Consider the following 16,712-nt stretch of genomic DNA (forward strand, 5'->3'; position numbering starts at 1 on the left):
CCGGGCAAAAGTGTAAATGCACAATCTGCAACTACAGTACTGACTGCTCCAGTCCTAGGGTTAAAAGGGACCCCTTCTAGGGCTCCAGGGGAGTCATCCACCTCGCAGGACCTGGGGTGACTAGAAGCCAATTGCTCAATCCCCTCTTTTTTCTCTTTTTTTTTGTGAGGAAGATTGGCCCTGAGCTAACATCTGTTGCCAATCTTCCTCTTTTTGCTTGAGGAAGATTGTTGCTGAACTAACATCTGTGGCAATCTTCCTCTATTTCATATGTGGGACTCCGCCTTACCATGGCTTGATGAGAGGTGCGTAGGTCCACGCCCAGACCTGAACCCGCGAACCCCAGGTTGCCAAAGCAAAGCATGCGAACTTAACCACTGCACCACTGGGCCAGCCTCTCAATCCTTTCTATTATAGTGCAGGGTAATGTTTACCAGTGTAGGCTCCAGAGTCACACCAGCTTGGGGACGAATAAACAGTTCCACCATTACCTGCAACACGATGTTGCTAGTCATTTAGCCACTCTGAACCTCAGTTTCTTCATCTGTTAAGCAGGGATAATAGTGCCTATATTATTGGGTCTTAGAACAATTACATGCAAAGCATTTGGCACAGAGCATTGTACACAGTAAATGCTCAAAGGATGTTAGCTGTTACCCCACATCTATGAGAGCCCAGAGAGGTGCTGTTTGGTATCGCCGTGATAATTCTGTGTCCTATAAATTTCTACATCTCATCGTCGTACCTATTGGAAAGTAACACTGTATGCAGGGCTGTAGATAATCTGCCATCTTGTGATTGCAAATTAAGAAAAGCTATTATTATGAATTGCCATTGAGGCTTTAAGTCACTTTGTCAACTTGTGACTATGGACATTCTCAGGAGTCCAAGCTAATTTTTTCCATTAGGAGTCCATATACTATTCAAAATTGGAAAGCATTACTTTATTCTATAGCAATATCTTTCATTATTGGCTAGAACCTGACTAACCAAACTCTCTTCCCATCTCTTAATATTAAGGAAACACAGACTTGATAAGGTGTTTTCCTTAAAGCAACATTTGGGAGTATGCTGAGCTGAACACACATTTAACGCAATCACTTCCATTTTCTGTATTTACGTCTTCAGGCATCAAATGACAATGTGTGTACAAAACAACAGTGGAGTCCCATTAGATTCCCAAATATTGAAATACGCTCTGTTTGCCAGGACAAGGAATGGGCTGATGTATCTATGAATTTTTCTATCATCTAAGCATCCTGGTTATTTTATTTGTGCAGGGTGGCTGCTGGATGACCAATGGAGAAAATTGCACAGGGTATGGAGGTGACTAGAAGAGGAGAGCTAAAAAGGCAGAATCAGGAAAAGGCAAAGAGAGTCGAGTCCCTCCTTCACTAGCTCTGACCTCGGGACAAGCGCATGTGTCTGAGCTTCAGTTTCACCCGTATAACAGGGACGATGATGCCTACACCAGAGGACTGGTTCAGATGAGTGACCACACTACGAACACCGAGTGCCTGCAAACACCACACAAAGGAGAAACCCACTAAACAGCCTGCTTCAGTCAGAGGGGTCTGCTCACTCCTGTGTGCACACCTGTCTTGGAACTGACCTTGTTCTTGTCTTTCTCACTCCAGCTCATGATGTCTCCTGCTTTGCCCTCGGCGTCCTTCCACAATCCTTTCCACAACACTAGGACACATTTCCCAGCCTTCCAGGTACTGACTGTGAATAAAGCATCCTTCCCCCATGCGCCTAGGGCTCAAGGACCGGGCTGCACATCACAGGGACAACTTTCTATGGAATAGACTTGAAATCAGTTTAAAAATTGATTACAGGGTCGGGGGGGGGGGGGGAGAATAGGTGGAGCCAGAGGGTTTTTAGGACAGTGTAACTACTCTGGGTGATACTAGATTGGTGGATACACATCAGTACACTTTTGTCAAAAGCCATAGAATATACAAGAGTGCATCCTAATGAAAATGATGGATTTTGGGTGATAATGACATGTTAATGTAGGTTCATCAACTGTAACAAATGTACCCTCTGGTCGGGGATGCTGATGGTAGGGGAGGCTATGGCTGTGGGGGACAAGGGGTACGCGGGAAATCTCTGTACCTTCCGATCACGTTTGCTGTGACCCTAAGACTGCTGTAAAAAAGTCTACTTAAAAAACTGATTATACACACACGTAGACAAGTTTGCTATTGAGATGGGCTCTGACCAATGTGAAAATTTAAGAAATCTAGCTCTTTATTTAACATCAAAGCTAACATCAAGTGTTTGTTTAAAAAAATAACGGCTCCTGCTTTGAATGGGATGAAGATCTACAGAGAATTCACAATTTTAGGCTGACACAAAACTATATAGGATCCCACAAAATGGAAATTCTCCACAGACCTCACAATAAACACTTCCAGTTTCTACTTTCAGAGCTGCTAACTACTGCCTAAACAGATCTTCGTCGGAAAGCACGTTTTGTTAAAACATTTCTCTTAGGACAAACACAGCTTTAAATAAATTAAAATTGTAACACATAAATCGTTCCCAAAACAATCGAGGTACATTACTTTCCAGCTTCTTATAAACAGAGAATTGTACTGACTTTAGAAAATCGCAGGTTAGTTCTGCTTTACAGCTTATGGGTTACCAAACTCTTATTAACTGTACTATTTTTCTTCTAGCTTCTTGAATACTTCTGATGTAAACAGGCCAATCTCATTCTTCCCAGGGATTGGTCTTTTTAGATCAATTCCTTCCTCAGCACACGTGCTACACTTCTTGCAATCTCTCTCTCCAGATAAAGCCCTGAATTTTAAATAATGCCATTTTGTCTTACCCCTACCCCCGTTCCTCAAAATTATAGAAATATGCAAAATAGGTTGTTTAATCACACATTCATATTAACAAGTATATTTAAATGTTTTCCCCAACCAACATAATTAGATTTGGATTCAATACAAAAACGTTCCCATTTGATGCAAAATAATTCGGTATTTCAAATCCAAACAAAAAGGACAAAAGTAATTAGTTGCCTGAGGGAACCTGGTTCCCCTCGCTATTATTGAACATAATTAAACCTGATGTGCCAGAGAAATAGCAGGGCAATAAACATACATAGTGGGGCAATATTCAAACGAAAACAAGAGTGACAAAGTAGGAGAGGAGCTAGAATCGCATGGATGCTAATTGACAGACAGGGATAACAGCATTACGGGCTGAAATGCAAAGGGGAGCAGCGGCAGAAGACTTCAGTTTATCAATAGATTACAACAACTATGTAAGCAAAACCACTAATGGGACAAGCTAGAAACCTGGGACTGATCCTACTTTCACTGTCCAAAACCAGCAGTGGAGTCCTTTTGTTTTCTGCTTCATTTCAAGTTTGACTTTTTTGCGGGGGTTTGGGGGAGGATGTTTTGTTCTGGCTTAATCATACTCAAGATATAAGCTGGACTAACCGATTCAAAACCCACAAGAGAGTATTTTTAGGTTTTTGTTTTGTCCTCAGCAAACTATCATTATCTTGGTGATCATGAAAATAATATGTCACCAAAAAGCCCAGTGCCAGAACCCAAGGGCCAGCGTCTTAAATTCCTCACGAATGTTCACTGAGTGTCCAATAGCTGGTGTCATCTTTAGGCATGCACGAGACATTTACCACCTGTGAAAGGTGGGGGAAAAGGGCGTTGGCTTAAGTGCAAATTAAATATCCAATTCCAGGATACGTCATAGCTAGATCACTGTTTTTAATTGTATATTTATAAAACTTTATTTAATCTCCTTACACAGTGAAGAAAACAAGCAGTAGAGGGGGTTCATTCCCAAAGAAGAGAATAAAAAACTGCAGAGAGAGAGTGCAAGTCTCCTTGGAGTATATAATCTTATTAAAAAGCTTCAGGAACTTTCAGCAAGACTCCAAAATAAATATGCCGTGCAGGCTGAGCACATCCAGGTGAAAACAACATTATTTGATATTTAATGAGAATCATTGGAAATATGAATTCTTTAAAAAGAATTCATGACCAGGTGGGCTGATTTAGACGCCATGATACTTCTGAAGAGAGCCAGTTTCTAGCAGCTTCTGTTAACCGCTCTAGACTGGAGGGGGCGGACTGTGTTCCTTTCCGTCGTCTTCTCCACTTCTCCCCCTGGGGAGGAGACTCACTGTTCACAGGTCTGGAAAGCGCCAAAGCAAACTTGCTAGGCTGAGTGACGAGCGGAGTGTGGAGACCTGAGAAGGAACCCCAAGTTTTCTAGAATCCTCCCAGAGCCCTTAACCTCCAGGGCTAGAAATCTCACTCTCCCTAAACTAAGAGCAGCATCTATACCCACCCCAACCCCTGGCATGTCCAAAGTGCCTGAGAAAGATCCATAGAGATCAAAAGGAGCCCACCCAGAAGGCCGCTTATTTTAGGGGTGTAAGTTGCACCCAGCCCTCAGCCCACATGGAGACTGATGCCCACAGATAAAGGGGGATGCCAGCCATTGAAATATAAAAGCAAAAGGAAGCATACCATTCTTCCTCCCTTCCTGCCCTGAGCCTGGAACCCTTTTCTGTCCCCTGGATTTGATGTATCACAGTGTATTGACAGCGAACTTGGGGGACGCAGGGAGAGTCTGACACAGCCACGAGATGGGGGTGGGACCAGTAACTCCCTCTTCCCTGAATCCAGAATACTATATAGCCAAAGATTTCAAGAAATGATGTTTATTATTTTAAAAAGCTTGAGTTAGATATGGAATTAGATAGTTGCCTAAGTTAGTGAATTTACTAAAACCAGTGAATTGTAAACTTAAAAAAAAAAGAGAAAGCTCTGAGTTGTATGAGTCTCACACACACTGGACTTGTACAAAATGCTTGACTGTTCCATTCTCTCAGACCATGGCACACTGTCACATTTTTTCAGGAGATTTCCCTAAGAGCAGCTGTTTGCAAAATATTGCACTTAATCTGGGTGATCTGATGTTTCCTAGAAGAAAATGTACACTAACATGTATCTTTCCGCCTTCATATGATGGAGGGGGTGGTGGGCTGAATAGCAGTTTCTGTTAAAATCTTCTCTGTTTTCCTTTTTGTTATGTACACAGGGAAAGAGATTTAAAGGAAAGCATCATCTGGGCTAAAGACAGCGAATGGCATCCCCAAAGAGGCCAAAGATGTCAACTTTGAATGCTCTCACCTCAGTGGAAGTGTGGCCACTCTATTACCTTAGAACTCACTTTCAGTAAGATCCTAAGAGACATGTGGCGACCTTGACTCAGACACTGGATCTAATTTATTCAATTCCCCCTGGTCTTTCAGGGTCCTAAGAGGACCTTCTCCATCCAAGTGAGTTGTTCCCACTGATCTAACTGCCACCCACTTAGACCACATGCCATACCTTCTTCCTGCTTCCAGGGTTCCTATCTCAGTGCACGTTAGTTTAATAAACTATGAGCCTGCTGTCCTTCTCTGAGAAAAAAACCCTGCAAGACGAGCATCATTTGTTTTCATTTACTGAGTAAGCTTTGCAATCCCTCGCAGCCCTGTGAATAAAGTGAATCACAGAAAGTGAATCACATCCTCGAAAGCGGTTTCTCAGAATTAAGATTTGCCGAGACACAAACTCCAGAGCAGTGCTCGCAGGACCCCGAATTAACGTTAAAACCACGATTTGAGGAGGGGTTTGGAAGCATTTCTGCATGCTTTGAAGGTGGGGCATTCGATAGCCTGTGAAAATGAAATCAGGTGTGCAGCTCCCTGGGGGTAAAGAGGCAAAGCCCCATTCATAAACCCTCGTGTCTTACCACCTAAAGTGCAACAGAACACCTAAGTCAGACTTCTGACGGATAAACGGGTGTGTGATGAGATTTCCATGTTACGAAGAGTCACACGTAATTGACCACTGTGGACACTGGATACATATGGGACCTACGGGCATCTGTGGACAAGGGGGACAGATTACTCGAGATTTCCTGTGCTTCCATGGGCCACAAGTATTCAACACAGCCAGCGCCCGTGCTCCTTCCCGTCCCCAAGTCGTGGCACATCCTTGCTGCGTACAGGACTCAGGGAAAATGCACCAGTGGCAACAGTAAAGCTCAATTTTGAAAGAGGCTACAGAGATTGAAAACCCTTTGTCTTCTGCATCACTAGTTATGCAGGTGGTCAATAATCAGAGGTTTACTACACTGGGCTAGTCAGGCGGGCAGGAAATCTGGTCTGATTAAGGCAGAGAGCAAGGTGGGGAGAGCTCGGAAACAGAGTCACGTTAACCAGGCAGAGGCTGAGCTGGTAACTGCTACCAAGTTCAGAGACTCGGAGTTATTTACAACGCACAGCCCAGTCCTCCTCGTAATCTTCCGTCGGCACCACCTCTTTTTAAAGTTTGGGAGAATGCACAGAGTTTTCTTTAAAATAACAACTTGAAAGAACTGGAGGACAGCAGGCAGTGAGCCTCATCTTGGTATTATTATCCTTTCTATGGCACACAGAATATGGTCCCAGTTTTTACAAAATATTGCAAGAAGAGTCACAGCAAAGAAGGTGCCGACAATGTGGAAGCGGCTCTTCATCATGGGCGAGACGAACTTGGCGATGGTAGACACGCACACCAAGATCACAGTCATGAAGGCCAGGACCACGTTGATGCACTTGCCCAGGAGAACTTTGGCATTCACGGTGTCCGTCTGCAGCACCTGCTGCTCCTGCTGGTGCAGCTCCAGCTTCGAGATGCGAGTCTGGCAGGACTCCAAGGCTTCCTGTAGGCAAGAGGAAGAGCGAGGATCAAACGCTGTTGAGACCACGGGCAATGCGTGAGCGCGTGCTCGGACATGCATGCAAGCCCCCCAGCTCAGAATGCTGGATGCTCAGGCAGCTTCAAATAGCTGAAATGACAATGATGAGGACGATGACAGACAAAGAAGCAAAAGAGGAATCGCAAGGCCTAGTTTATCCTATTGTTCACGGACAGGATGAGCATGTGTGGCAACCATAAGACACCACGAATGAGGAATCAGGGTTAAGTTTTTCGACTCCACCCATATTTGAAATAAAGTGCATAAAATGTTGGCATCTGTTGTACCATAGGGGACAAAACAGAGAAGGGGTGGGGTTCCATTTTGTGATTGCCGACTACCTCCAGGCATGGAGTAGGTGGTATCTCCAATTGCTAGTCCTTATTTCCACTGCTCAGGCCTGCGTGCACCCTAGGATGGAGGGAGAAGTGAGGGGACGGGACTGACCGTGGGGCAACTCTGCTTCTTCCTGCTCTTTGAACACTGCATTCCTCAGGACGTTATGCCCAGATCTCACTCTTTCCAAGGCTTCAATTACTGAGGCACGGGGACTCCGAGCATATCTCTAGCCCAGCCATCTCTTCTGAGATCGACCCACATGCCTCCTTGACATCTCCATCTGAGCTTCTTAAAAGCACCTCAAATGCAACATGGCCAAATGTGGATTCACGTGTTGCACCTACCTGCTACCTGCTGTCAACCGTGTTTCCCTCCCAGTGTTCCCTTCTCAGGGAACCTGAAGCCTGAGAGGCATTCCTCGATACCCCTCTCATCTAATCCACCACCCAGCCTCATTGGTGCAACATCCGCTATCTATCTCAATTGGTCCATTTCTCTCCCCTCCCCTAGTCACCACCCAAGCTAAGTCACCAGGACCTCTTGCTTGTGATAAGCTCACACTAACTTCTCCACACACCCTTGCTCCTCAGCCCCAGTGAATCCATTTTCCACACAGCAACCCAAAGATGCATATCCGATGTCACTCCTTTTCATAAAGCTTTCAAATCTGGAACATGGCCCTTTGAGGTCTTGCACAGCTCAGGCCCAGCTACTCTCTCCTGCCTCACTTAATGCCAGCCCCCTGCCCCCTCACGGGTTCTAGCCATACTGGCTTTTTAAAGTTCTGAAAGGAGCATGTTCGGGCCTTTGTACGTGCTGTGTACTGTGCCTGAAATGTGTGCCTCTCAGCTCCGTCCTCTCTTCATCTCTGGATCTAACATTTGCCTTTCAGGTCCCACCTCGACTGTCACGTCCTGAGGGGGGCTTTCCTGAACCCATCAGACCAGGTCAAGCCTCCCGCCAGCCCTCCTCCCCAACCAAGAGCCCACGGCTGCCTGAGGATGGAGATGAGGCCCACCGTGCTCGGAGCCAGAGCCAGGTGTGCAGCGGGGGCTACGCCCTGGCTGAATACTCCAGAGACGGGGTGCCAGTAACGGGCTGTGAGGCTCGAGGGAGGAAAAACCCTACGCCTCTTGGGAGAAAAGAACCTAACTAGAGGCAGTACACAAACCGAGCTCCATTTCGTCCATAGCCCACTGTAACTCATTCACCAACAGGTGTTTGCTCAATTCAAATAGAGACAGCCATCTTTTCAGATTTTAAATAAGCATAATGGCTCCAGCATTGATTTGCTTTTCTTCTGCTGAATATTCTCTATGGGCCAAGGAACAAGGTTCTGTTACTATAGTAACTTTTCATTACACAGGCTACCCACAAAAAGGGTAAAACTTCTTCAGATCTTCACGTTCTAAAAAGTGCTGGTTTTCAACGATAATAGGCATGCGCCCCAGAAATCATGCATTCCTTTCAACCACTTGGGCCCAAGGTTTCCTTCAGTTTAGGCAAGGCACGGAAAAGGTGACAGAACAAGACAAAAGATCAACATTTCAGGCATATTCATTAATCTTGGATTGGGCAAATGAATTACATATCTAAGTAGACTGATCCTAGAATTGCCTTAGAATTGCTGTCAAAGTTTTCAACCAAAAGAAAACTCCAAGGAAACTAAGTAGTGAATTGCAAGGAATTTGCAGCCCTTAGTGGGTCCAAGCTCCCACTAAGACATATTCAGCCCCACAATCTTCAGTACTTCCTTGGGTCCAGTATTTAACTTCCTGGAGATAGGAACAGAGGAGAGGATTATCTTTAAACCCTTTTAACTGGGAATTCAGGGTTAAAAACAAAAGAAACCTCTATTGCTTAAAACACCGCCAGCCTTGCGTCCCTAGAGGCAACAGCCACTGTCATCTGTCTTGGCCTGTCCTCTTGTGTAACCCTGTCCGCAAGATCAAAAGGAACAAGAAAGAAAGATGAGGCTGAGCAAGCCCAACTGCGAGAAGCCCTGAGGAAGATGGCGCCTCACCAATAGAATGCAAAGAACAGCCAGCATGTATTTTTTGACTGTCTATTAAGTGTCAGGCAAGGATTCAAGCACTTGCCATGTATTATCTCATTTCATCTTCTTGACAACCTTTTGAGGTAGAGCTCATTAATACTTCTACCTTATAGATGAGGACACTGAGACACAGCACAGAGAGCTGACCTGTCCAGGGTGACAGAGTAAGTGGTAGAGGCAGGGTTCTAACCATCATGACCAGAAAGACCCCCCTCCCATCACTCGTACTAATGTCCTCTTTGCAATTCTGAGCTAGAGACGAAACCAGAAAGTGTTGAAACGAATTCTTCTGACTTTCTAAGCTTCCTTTGTGAAGTCCCTCCCTTTATCTTACCCCTTCATCCCTAAAGTATGTTTCTTTAAAAAAGGAAAAACAATATTAACCCAAATTATCCCCTAAAAAAGAAAAGCACACATTCAGACACACTCCAGTGGCATCCCAGACATGTTCTAAAATAGAATGATCGAATAAAACTGACAGCACTGTTCACCTGGCAACACTTAACGTTGAAAAGGGGTCACATTTTTCAAACCAGTCAGCGGCGAAGCTGATCTGCTAACCCACAGCAGGGGCAGAAATCCCCAAGTGTCTTCTGCCCCACGATCTTCACAGGCAAACGTTTCCTTTGAGCTCTGAGACTGTGGCTCCCAGAATTGTCCAAGCCAACGACTGGGGTTAAGCACAGGCTCAGGCCTCGACACAGAGGGGAACAAAACGCGGGGAGCCGAGACTCCAGCTCACACACTGTGGGAGAAATCTCTCTCTACGTCTCAGTTTTCTCCCTTGTAGAGGTGGGGCTGGAGAAAATAACCACTGCCTACAGAGAAAATTTGTAATGGAGCTGAGCTTTACTTGAAGAGTACATTTTTTCATTTTTTTAAAAAAGGTGATCAATGGAATGTACATTGGTACAGCCACTATGGAAAACAGTTTGGAGGTTCCTCAAAAGATTAAAAATAGACCTGCCATAGGATGTGGCAATTCCACTTCTGGCTGTTTACCCAAAGTAAATGAAATCTAGGAGAGATATCTGTACCCCCATCTTCACTGAAATTATTCACAACCGTCAAGACACGGAAACATGGGGGCCGGCCCGGTGGCACAGCGGTTAAGTGTGCATGTTCCGCTTAAGCGGCCCAGGGTTCGCTGGTTCGGATCCCAGGTATGGACATGGCACCTCTTGGCAAGCCATGCTGTGGCAGGTGTCCCACATATAAAGTAGAGGAAGACGGGCATGGATGTTAGCTCAGGGGCAGTCTTCCTTAGCAAAAAGAGGAGGATTGGAAGTAGTTAGCTCAGGGCTAATCTTCCTCAAAAAAAAAAAAAAAAAAAGTCAGACACAGAAAGATAAATACTGTTGGATTTCACTTACGTGTGGAATCTAAAAAAGTCAAACTCATAGAAACAGAAAACAGACTGGTGGTTGCCAGAGGTGGGGGGTAGGCAGAATGGGTGAAAGCAGTCAAAAGGGACACACTTGCAGTTATAAGATAATTAAGTCCTGGGGATGTAATGTACAGCATGGCAACTACAGTTAACAATACTGTATTATATATTTGAAAGTTGCTAAGACAGTAGATCTGAAAAGTTCTCATCAGAAGAAAAAAATTGCAACTGTGTGAGGTGGTGGATGCTAACTAGACTTCTTACGGTGTCATTTCACAATATCTACAAAAATCAAATCTTTAGGCTGTATACCTTAAACTAATATAAAGTTATATGTCAATTATATCCCCAATAAAACTGGGGGGTGGGGGAGAGACCCTCTAACAGCAAAATAAATTGAAAAGGCGCTCCAGAAGCCCAGGTTGTTTCACTGCACACCAGCAGCACATTAATACTGGAACATGCCCCCGTTTATACTGATCCAGTTACCTCTTCCTTCCATCCATCCCTTCAAGTCCCACCTTCTCCAGGACATTCGCTCATATTCATGACTCAAGGATTATTTGCAAGACCCTGTTCAAGTCCCTTAACCTCTCTGTGCCTTGGTCTTCACGTCTGAGAAATGGGGAGAATGGCAGGAATTACCTTAAAGGGTTGCTGTGAGGAGTAAATGGGGAAAAAAGAGACATGTAAGTGCTTTGCTCGAGCTTGGCCCATGGTATGCACTTGAGTGCTTGGCATTCTTACAGATAGAAAGCTGTTATCTTACAGATGAGTGGACAGCCTCAAGCTTTGCTCAGGGCCACACAGCTGGCAAGTGGCAGACCTGGGGCTGAAATCCAGTTTGACCACTAACGACCGATGGCTCCACTAGTCCACAGCTTGCTGGGCATCGCATGACTGAATTTCTGTGGCTCTGAGTGTCTGCGCCATGTAATCTGGCCCTTGCTCACGTTGTCGTGAGCTGTTTCGCAGCTGAGCTACTCCTGACTCCCCATCTAGGCAGTAAAAGCTTCTTGAAGGCAACGTTTGTTTCATGTTTTAAAATTTTTTAAAATTTTGGCGTTGGGGCCAGCCCCATGGCCCAGTGGTTAAGTGTGTGTGCCCTGCTTTGGTGGCCCAGGATTCACCAGTTCGGATCCTGGGTGTGGAACTACACACCGCTCATCAAGCCACGCTGAGGCGACGTCCCATATATAAAATAGAGGAAGATGGGCACAAATGTTAGCTCAGGGACAATCTTCCTCATCAAAAAACAAAAAAAGAAAATTTGGTGTTGCTGGGGAGAAAAGGGTACAGGTGATGGATTTGGGGTAGATAATAAATATTTGTCAACTAATTTAGGCAGAAAGTGCACAGAGACTGGCCTCTTTACTCAGTGACATCTGTGCATGAGCTAACGGGGTTAATAAGGTGGAGAAACGTTTGTGCAGAGAAAACATTCTGCTCTATGTGCCAGAAGTCCTTCAGGGCTTCGCGGTACCACACTTAATGTGTTCAATGGAGTCAAGGCTGGAAAGAGCCGCACGAGTGTCTAACGTCAGGGGAAAGGTACCTGGATGTCCCGCGAGCGCTCGTACGCCTGGTAGGCTACCTTCTCCTCGATGCTGGCCAGCTCCTGTTTCAGGTTGGCCGTCTCGTGCTGATGCAGGTCCGTCATGTCATGGAGCTGGTCTTCCAATCGCTCGTACCTTTGCAAAGAGAGCAGCCGATTCTGAGCATGACACTTCAAAGGTCTTCTAATGGCACATTCTAGAATTACGTCCTTTATATCTCACTGCTGCCAGTGCCCCTTGGCTTGTTTTCATCCCCTGGCAGACTGCTTCCAAAAGAGTAAGTCTGGCTGTGGGGAACAGGTCTTTGGATAACACCGAATTCTGGCTCTAGAAACACCGGCAGTCTCAACTCTGTCCTCACCACCCAGTTCCGTGCAAACCAAATCTGGCTTTTCCACCCACATCAGATGAGCAACTTGGCTGGCTGCGGTGACGAGAGGCCAGACCTCATCAGCTGGCGCATTCACCAGGGCCAGCCAGGAGACAGGGCTGTCCGGGCTCCCACTCAAGACAAGGACCCGCTGGCATCTGGGTGCTTCTCCCTCTCCTGCCCCACAGCGCCTGGTGGTTCACGGCCGCGGCTCTCAGGAGCCAGAGAGCCAAAGAGGAAAGAACCAACTCCTACAACGGAGCCAATTCCACTATTTCCCAGGGCGCATACCGATTCTGAATACGTTTTTCAGCTCTTGGAACTTAAATACCAATAAAAAATTAAGCTTGCTACAAATCATAGATGGCTTATCAGGTGGTATTTCTAAAAGTCCAAATCTAAAGTAACTGAAGTACAGAGTCCCGTTCCCATCCCCCACCCATCTCAGAAGAGGAATTTGTCTGGTATCTGAAAACTCACACTGCTTATTTTGAAACAGGAGGTACTATTTGGGGAAGATGATTAGCCTGGAGTGACTTCGATCAACGCTCGTTTTAGATGCTCGTATACGTCACCCGATAGAATCATTTAAAAAAATGAGAAACAAAAAACTTAATACAGATTTAACGATTATTCTCAGGCAGCACTTCATTGGTGTCCATTGTTGGTGTTGCAAACCAGTCTTTTAAAGATCCCTTAAAGTGAGCAACAGAGTGAGAGGCTGAATTATAGAGATGACAAACAACTACGTGACACATGAGAACAAAACCTGCCCTAACTTTATGTAAACGGGTACTTGTGACTTGGGATAAAATTTGGTCCAGAGAGTGCTGCATCCCAGACTCCTGAGATGGAGTCGAAGTCAGTGTTATCTGGAAAAGCGGTGACTCTACAACAGCTCTTACGTGACAAAGAAACCCGAATCAAAGACATATGCGGGAAGTTTAAAAAATGTGTGTCATAAAATATGAGAGCTGAAAAAAGGCACATTTCTAAATTAATACTTACATAAAACCACATGTCAGATGTAAAACATGTAAGCTAAAGTCAAAATTTAAATCTTACAGTATGTAATTGGCATTCACTTTTTTATCTACTTTTCTAGAAGTTAACGTATTCATTTTGATCAGAAAACTTTTGGGGGATCTTTTTCTTGGTAAAACGGTGGAAAATCACCTCCTATCTGGGCATACCCACCTTCCATTAATAAGCTATAAGCACATAAAAGCCAGCCTACACAATACCTTTTAAAATTAGCTCATATAATCTACAAGATTTGAATTTATACTTCACTCTTAAGATTTCTTTGGAAAGCTCTTCATTTAGGGTGAAAAGTTTGACAGGCAAAATATAGTACGTTAAAAAAATACACTATATAAAGACTTCAAGACTGATATACCAAATAAAATCTACCTGGCTGGACAATAAATTAGTGTTTTACTTGACGGTTATTACGGAGGGAAATCAAATAGTGATCTCTGAATTAGTGTAATGAGACTTTACAACAGAAGTCTACTGAATTAGGAGCTTAATATGCACATGAGTCATAGACTATACGGTGACATTTTAATAGTTCCACAAGTATAACGTCTTTCTCTAAACTATAAGCCGCAAATTAAAAAGCTTAGAATCATGAAATATGGAAAGATCTATTGATTCCTAACTGCCTTTTGACCCATATCCATATTTATGGAAAACACAACCGTTAGCACATCATTTTCAAGCAGACAATCTCTCTGCAATTATTAACTCATGCTTCTAAAAGAAGAGTCTGAAATACCTGTATCTCTCCTCTTGCAGGGTCTGAGAAATAAAACCATATTCTCTCTTAAACTGCACCTTCAGCGCCTCGATGTCCTCAGCCAGCTGTGCCTGGGTGTCCTTGATCTCCCGCAGCTCCTCCAGGATCATGGTGAGCTTCCCCTGGCTGTCCAGCGTGCCGGCTCCACCAGCCCCAAACGACTGGTTCCCATTGCTGTCGGCGGAACCCGACGTGCCACTTGAACACTCGTCGTCACTGCCATACTTGGGCTTGTTCACAATGGTCGCGCTGCCCCCGTAGACCCTGGCACTCGCCTCGGGCCTAAACTCCTCTAAGGAATTCTTTAAGTGAGCGATGTTGTCGGCGCTGCCAAACTTATTCCGGATCAGGTTGGCAAACTCCCTGGACTTACTGAAGACGAACACGGGAGGAGTGAGGGACACCCCTGGCATGCCCGATTTACTGCTCTCCATGTTGCCGGGCGCCGTTCGAGACTTGGCTTGGGCATCTTTCAGAGAGTGCTGGATGTCCTTCAGGTGGTCTTTGGAAAAGTCTTTTGAGCTTTTGGAGGCTCCGTTCTGTTCGATCTCCTTGAGCTTTCTATGATACTGTTCTAATTTCTTCTGCAGCTGGGCGATCGAGTGAGCTGACTTCTGATTCTTCTTCTCAAAGACTTGCTTGATCCGGCTGGCCTGCTGCTTGTCCGCGCTGCTGACCAGCTTCAGATACTCCGCCACGTTCCCATCACGGGACGTCTGCTCTATTTTTATCTGCTCTGTTACCTTTAGGATTTTCTGCTTCAGGCTGTCCGCGCTGAGTTTGACCTTGTGGAAGTCCAGGATGCCATCTGGTACGTCGAAGTTGAGGTTGGTGTCTGAGCCCCCTCGGCGTATGTTGAGGGGCAGGCTTAGGGTATTCATGTCATGACGCTCTACCTGAAAGAGACATGGCAGGAGTGCTTTCAGATTTGAAGTCAGAAGGACAACGACCGTGACAGAATCTGTACACACACAGCAGCCATACTTCAAGTCCCAGATTTTCAAACTGCAAGTGTTCACAAGATAAAAACTCCCTACTCTCTTCGCAAGTTGAACCACAGGATAGTCCCACTCTTTCCTGCATCCCTGTGTACTAACCAACCGTGAGATCCAGATCTCCTAGGGTACCCAACTTTCTCTCTGACTAGATGGCAGCTTTCAGTTGCCAGGGTAGAAAACGCATAAGGGAACGAGGTGACCAGTTGGTTCTGGCTTCCCAAAGTGCCAGGTAATCAGGATGCCCACCACGCCCCCTTCACTGGGAACTTCACCCTTGTAGGCAACGCATCCAATTCAGAACGCAATCATTTAACAGAGGGAGAAGGAAAAAAGAAAAAAAAAAGTAAATTTCCAGCAGGTACATTCATCAACACAAGACATTATTTTCTTAACAGAATCATTAAACAGATGTGACAGAATACAGTACAAGGATAATTTTAATAATTGAGTAATACGACAACAGTATTTTGATGTGGAAACAACCCCAAACCACAACCACGGTGATTGAAAAACAAAACAGTGATAGTTCTAAGACCATGTGAAATAGCTTTCTCACTCAAGGGCCACCTGGAGAAAAGAAGGCAAAGTATCATTGAGCGCCCTGGCAAGGGGCGTGGCTGGCTTGTGCTCTGAAAGGGAAAGGCGAGCGTCATCTGTGTGCCAAGCGCTGTGGGTATTCACGTGGGCTGTCTTGTCTGATCCCCGCCACCAGCCCAGGCAAAGCATGTGTTAAATCCATACTGAGAGTTAAAGAGCCAGGATTTGAATCCAAGTCACCTTAACTCTGGTCCTCTTTCCACATCAGGACTTTCTACTACTAGTGTCCCCAGAGGACTAACAACTGGTCTTTGAGGAGTCTGAACACCATCTCGAAACAAAGATTCGTAAGATGTACACTGAAGCACCTTACTTGTCACGTTAAGGAGGCTTTGAATAGAACCATGCCTTGACATAGTCTCAGCAGAAACTGAATGGGAGACAAGACAATATTCAGCACAAGTTACTTTTTTTAGGGGACAGTAGGCTGACCCAGCAAAAAAATTAGTAAGACGATAAGAGACCTCACACTGCCCAAGTGAGCTAGACTTGAATGCAGACCATTTCCAACAATGAGGATTAACAACACTTTGCCACATGAAAAATCCTGCCCAGTATTTTTTCGCAGAGGAGGGAGCCCAATGGCAGAGATGAACCCGATCCCAGCTCAGTGGGTCAGGCCTCCTACACAACTCAGATGTATGACAACAGGGTACAGGAACTGTGACTTCACCTGGTCAAGAGGGAGGGATGGGTGCAGGGACTAAAGAAGGTACATCACAACCATCTTCAAGTCCAGAGAGACGACCACAGGAAGCTCAAGGAAGCTATGGACGTATGGCTCACTAGTCAACCCAAACTAGAATGGGCTCAAATTACAGTGACAAA

General features: G+C 45.2%; 1 protein-coding gene across 11 annotated transcripts in view; it reads right to left on the minus strand.

Annotated features, from left to right (window-relative positions):
* Positions 1-2,231: 2,231 nt before the first annotated feature.
* Positions 2,232-16,712, minus strand: part of TMCC3 (transmembrane and coiled-coil domain family 3) — a 244,292-nt gene continuing 229,811 nt past the window's right edge. For all 11 annotated transcript variants that reach the window (XM_023631583.2, XM_070254494.1, XM_005606515.3 and 8 more), the window contains 3 exons: positions 14,269-15,185; positions 12,118-12,253; positions 2,232-6,744 (listed from right to left, as the gene is read on the minus strand). In XM_023631583.2, the coding sequence (XP_023487351.1) occupies positions 6,442-6,744; positions 12,118-12,253; positions 14,269-15,185 (1,356 nt within the window). In that variant the 3' untranslated portion in view covers positions 2,232-6,441. The remainder of the gene's footprint in view (positions 6,745-12,117; positions 12,254-14,268; positions 15,186-16,712) is intronic.

This window comes from Equus caballus, chromosome 28 (assembly GCF_041296265.1).
Source record: "Equus caballus isolate H_3958 breed thoroughbred chromosome 28, TB-T2T, whole genome shotgun sequence".
NCBI lineage: Eukaryota > Metazoa > Chordata > Mammalia > Perissodactyla > Equidae > Equus > Equus caballus.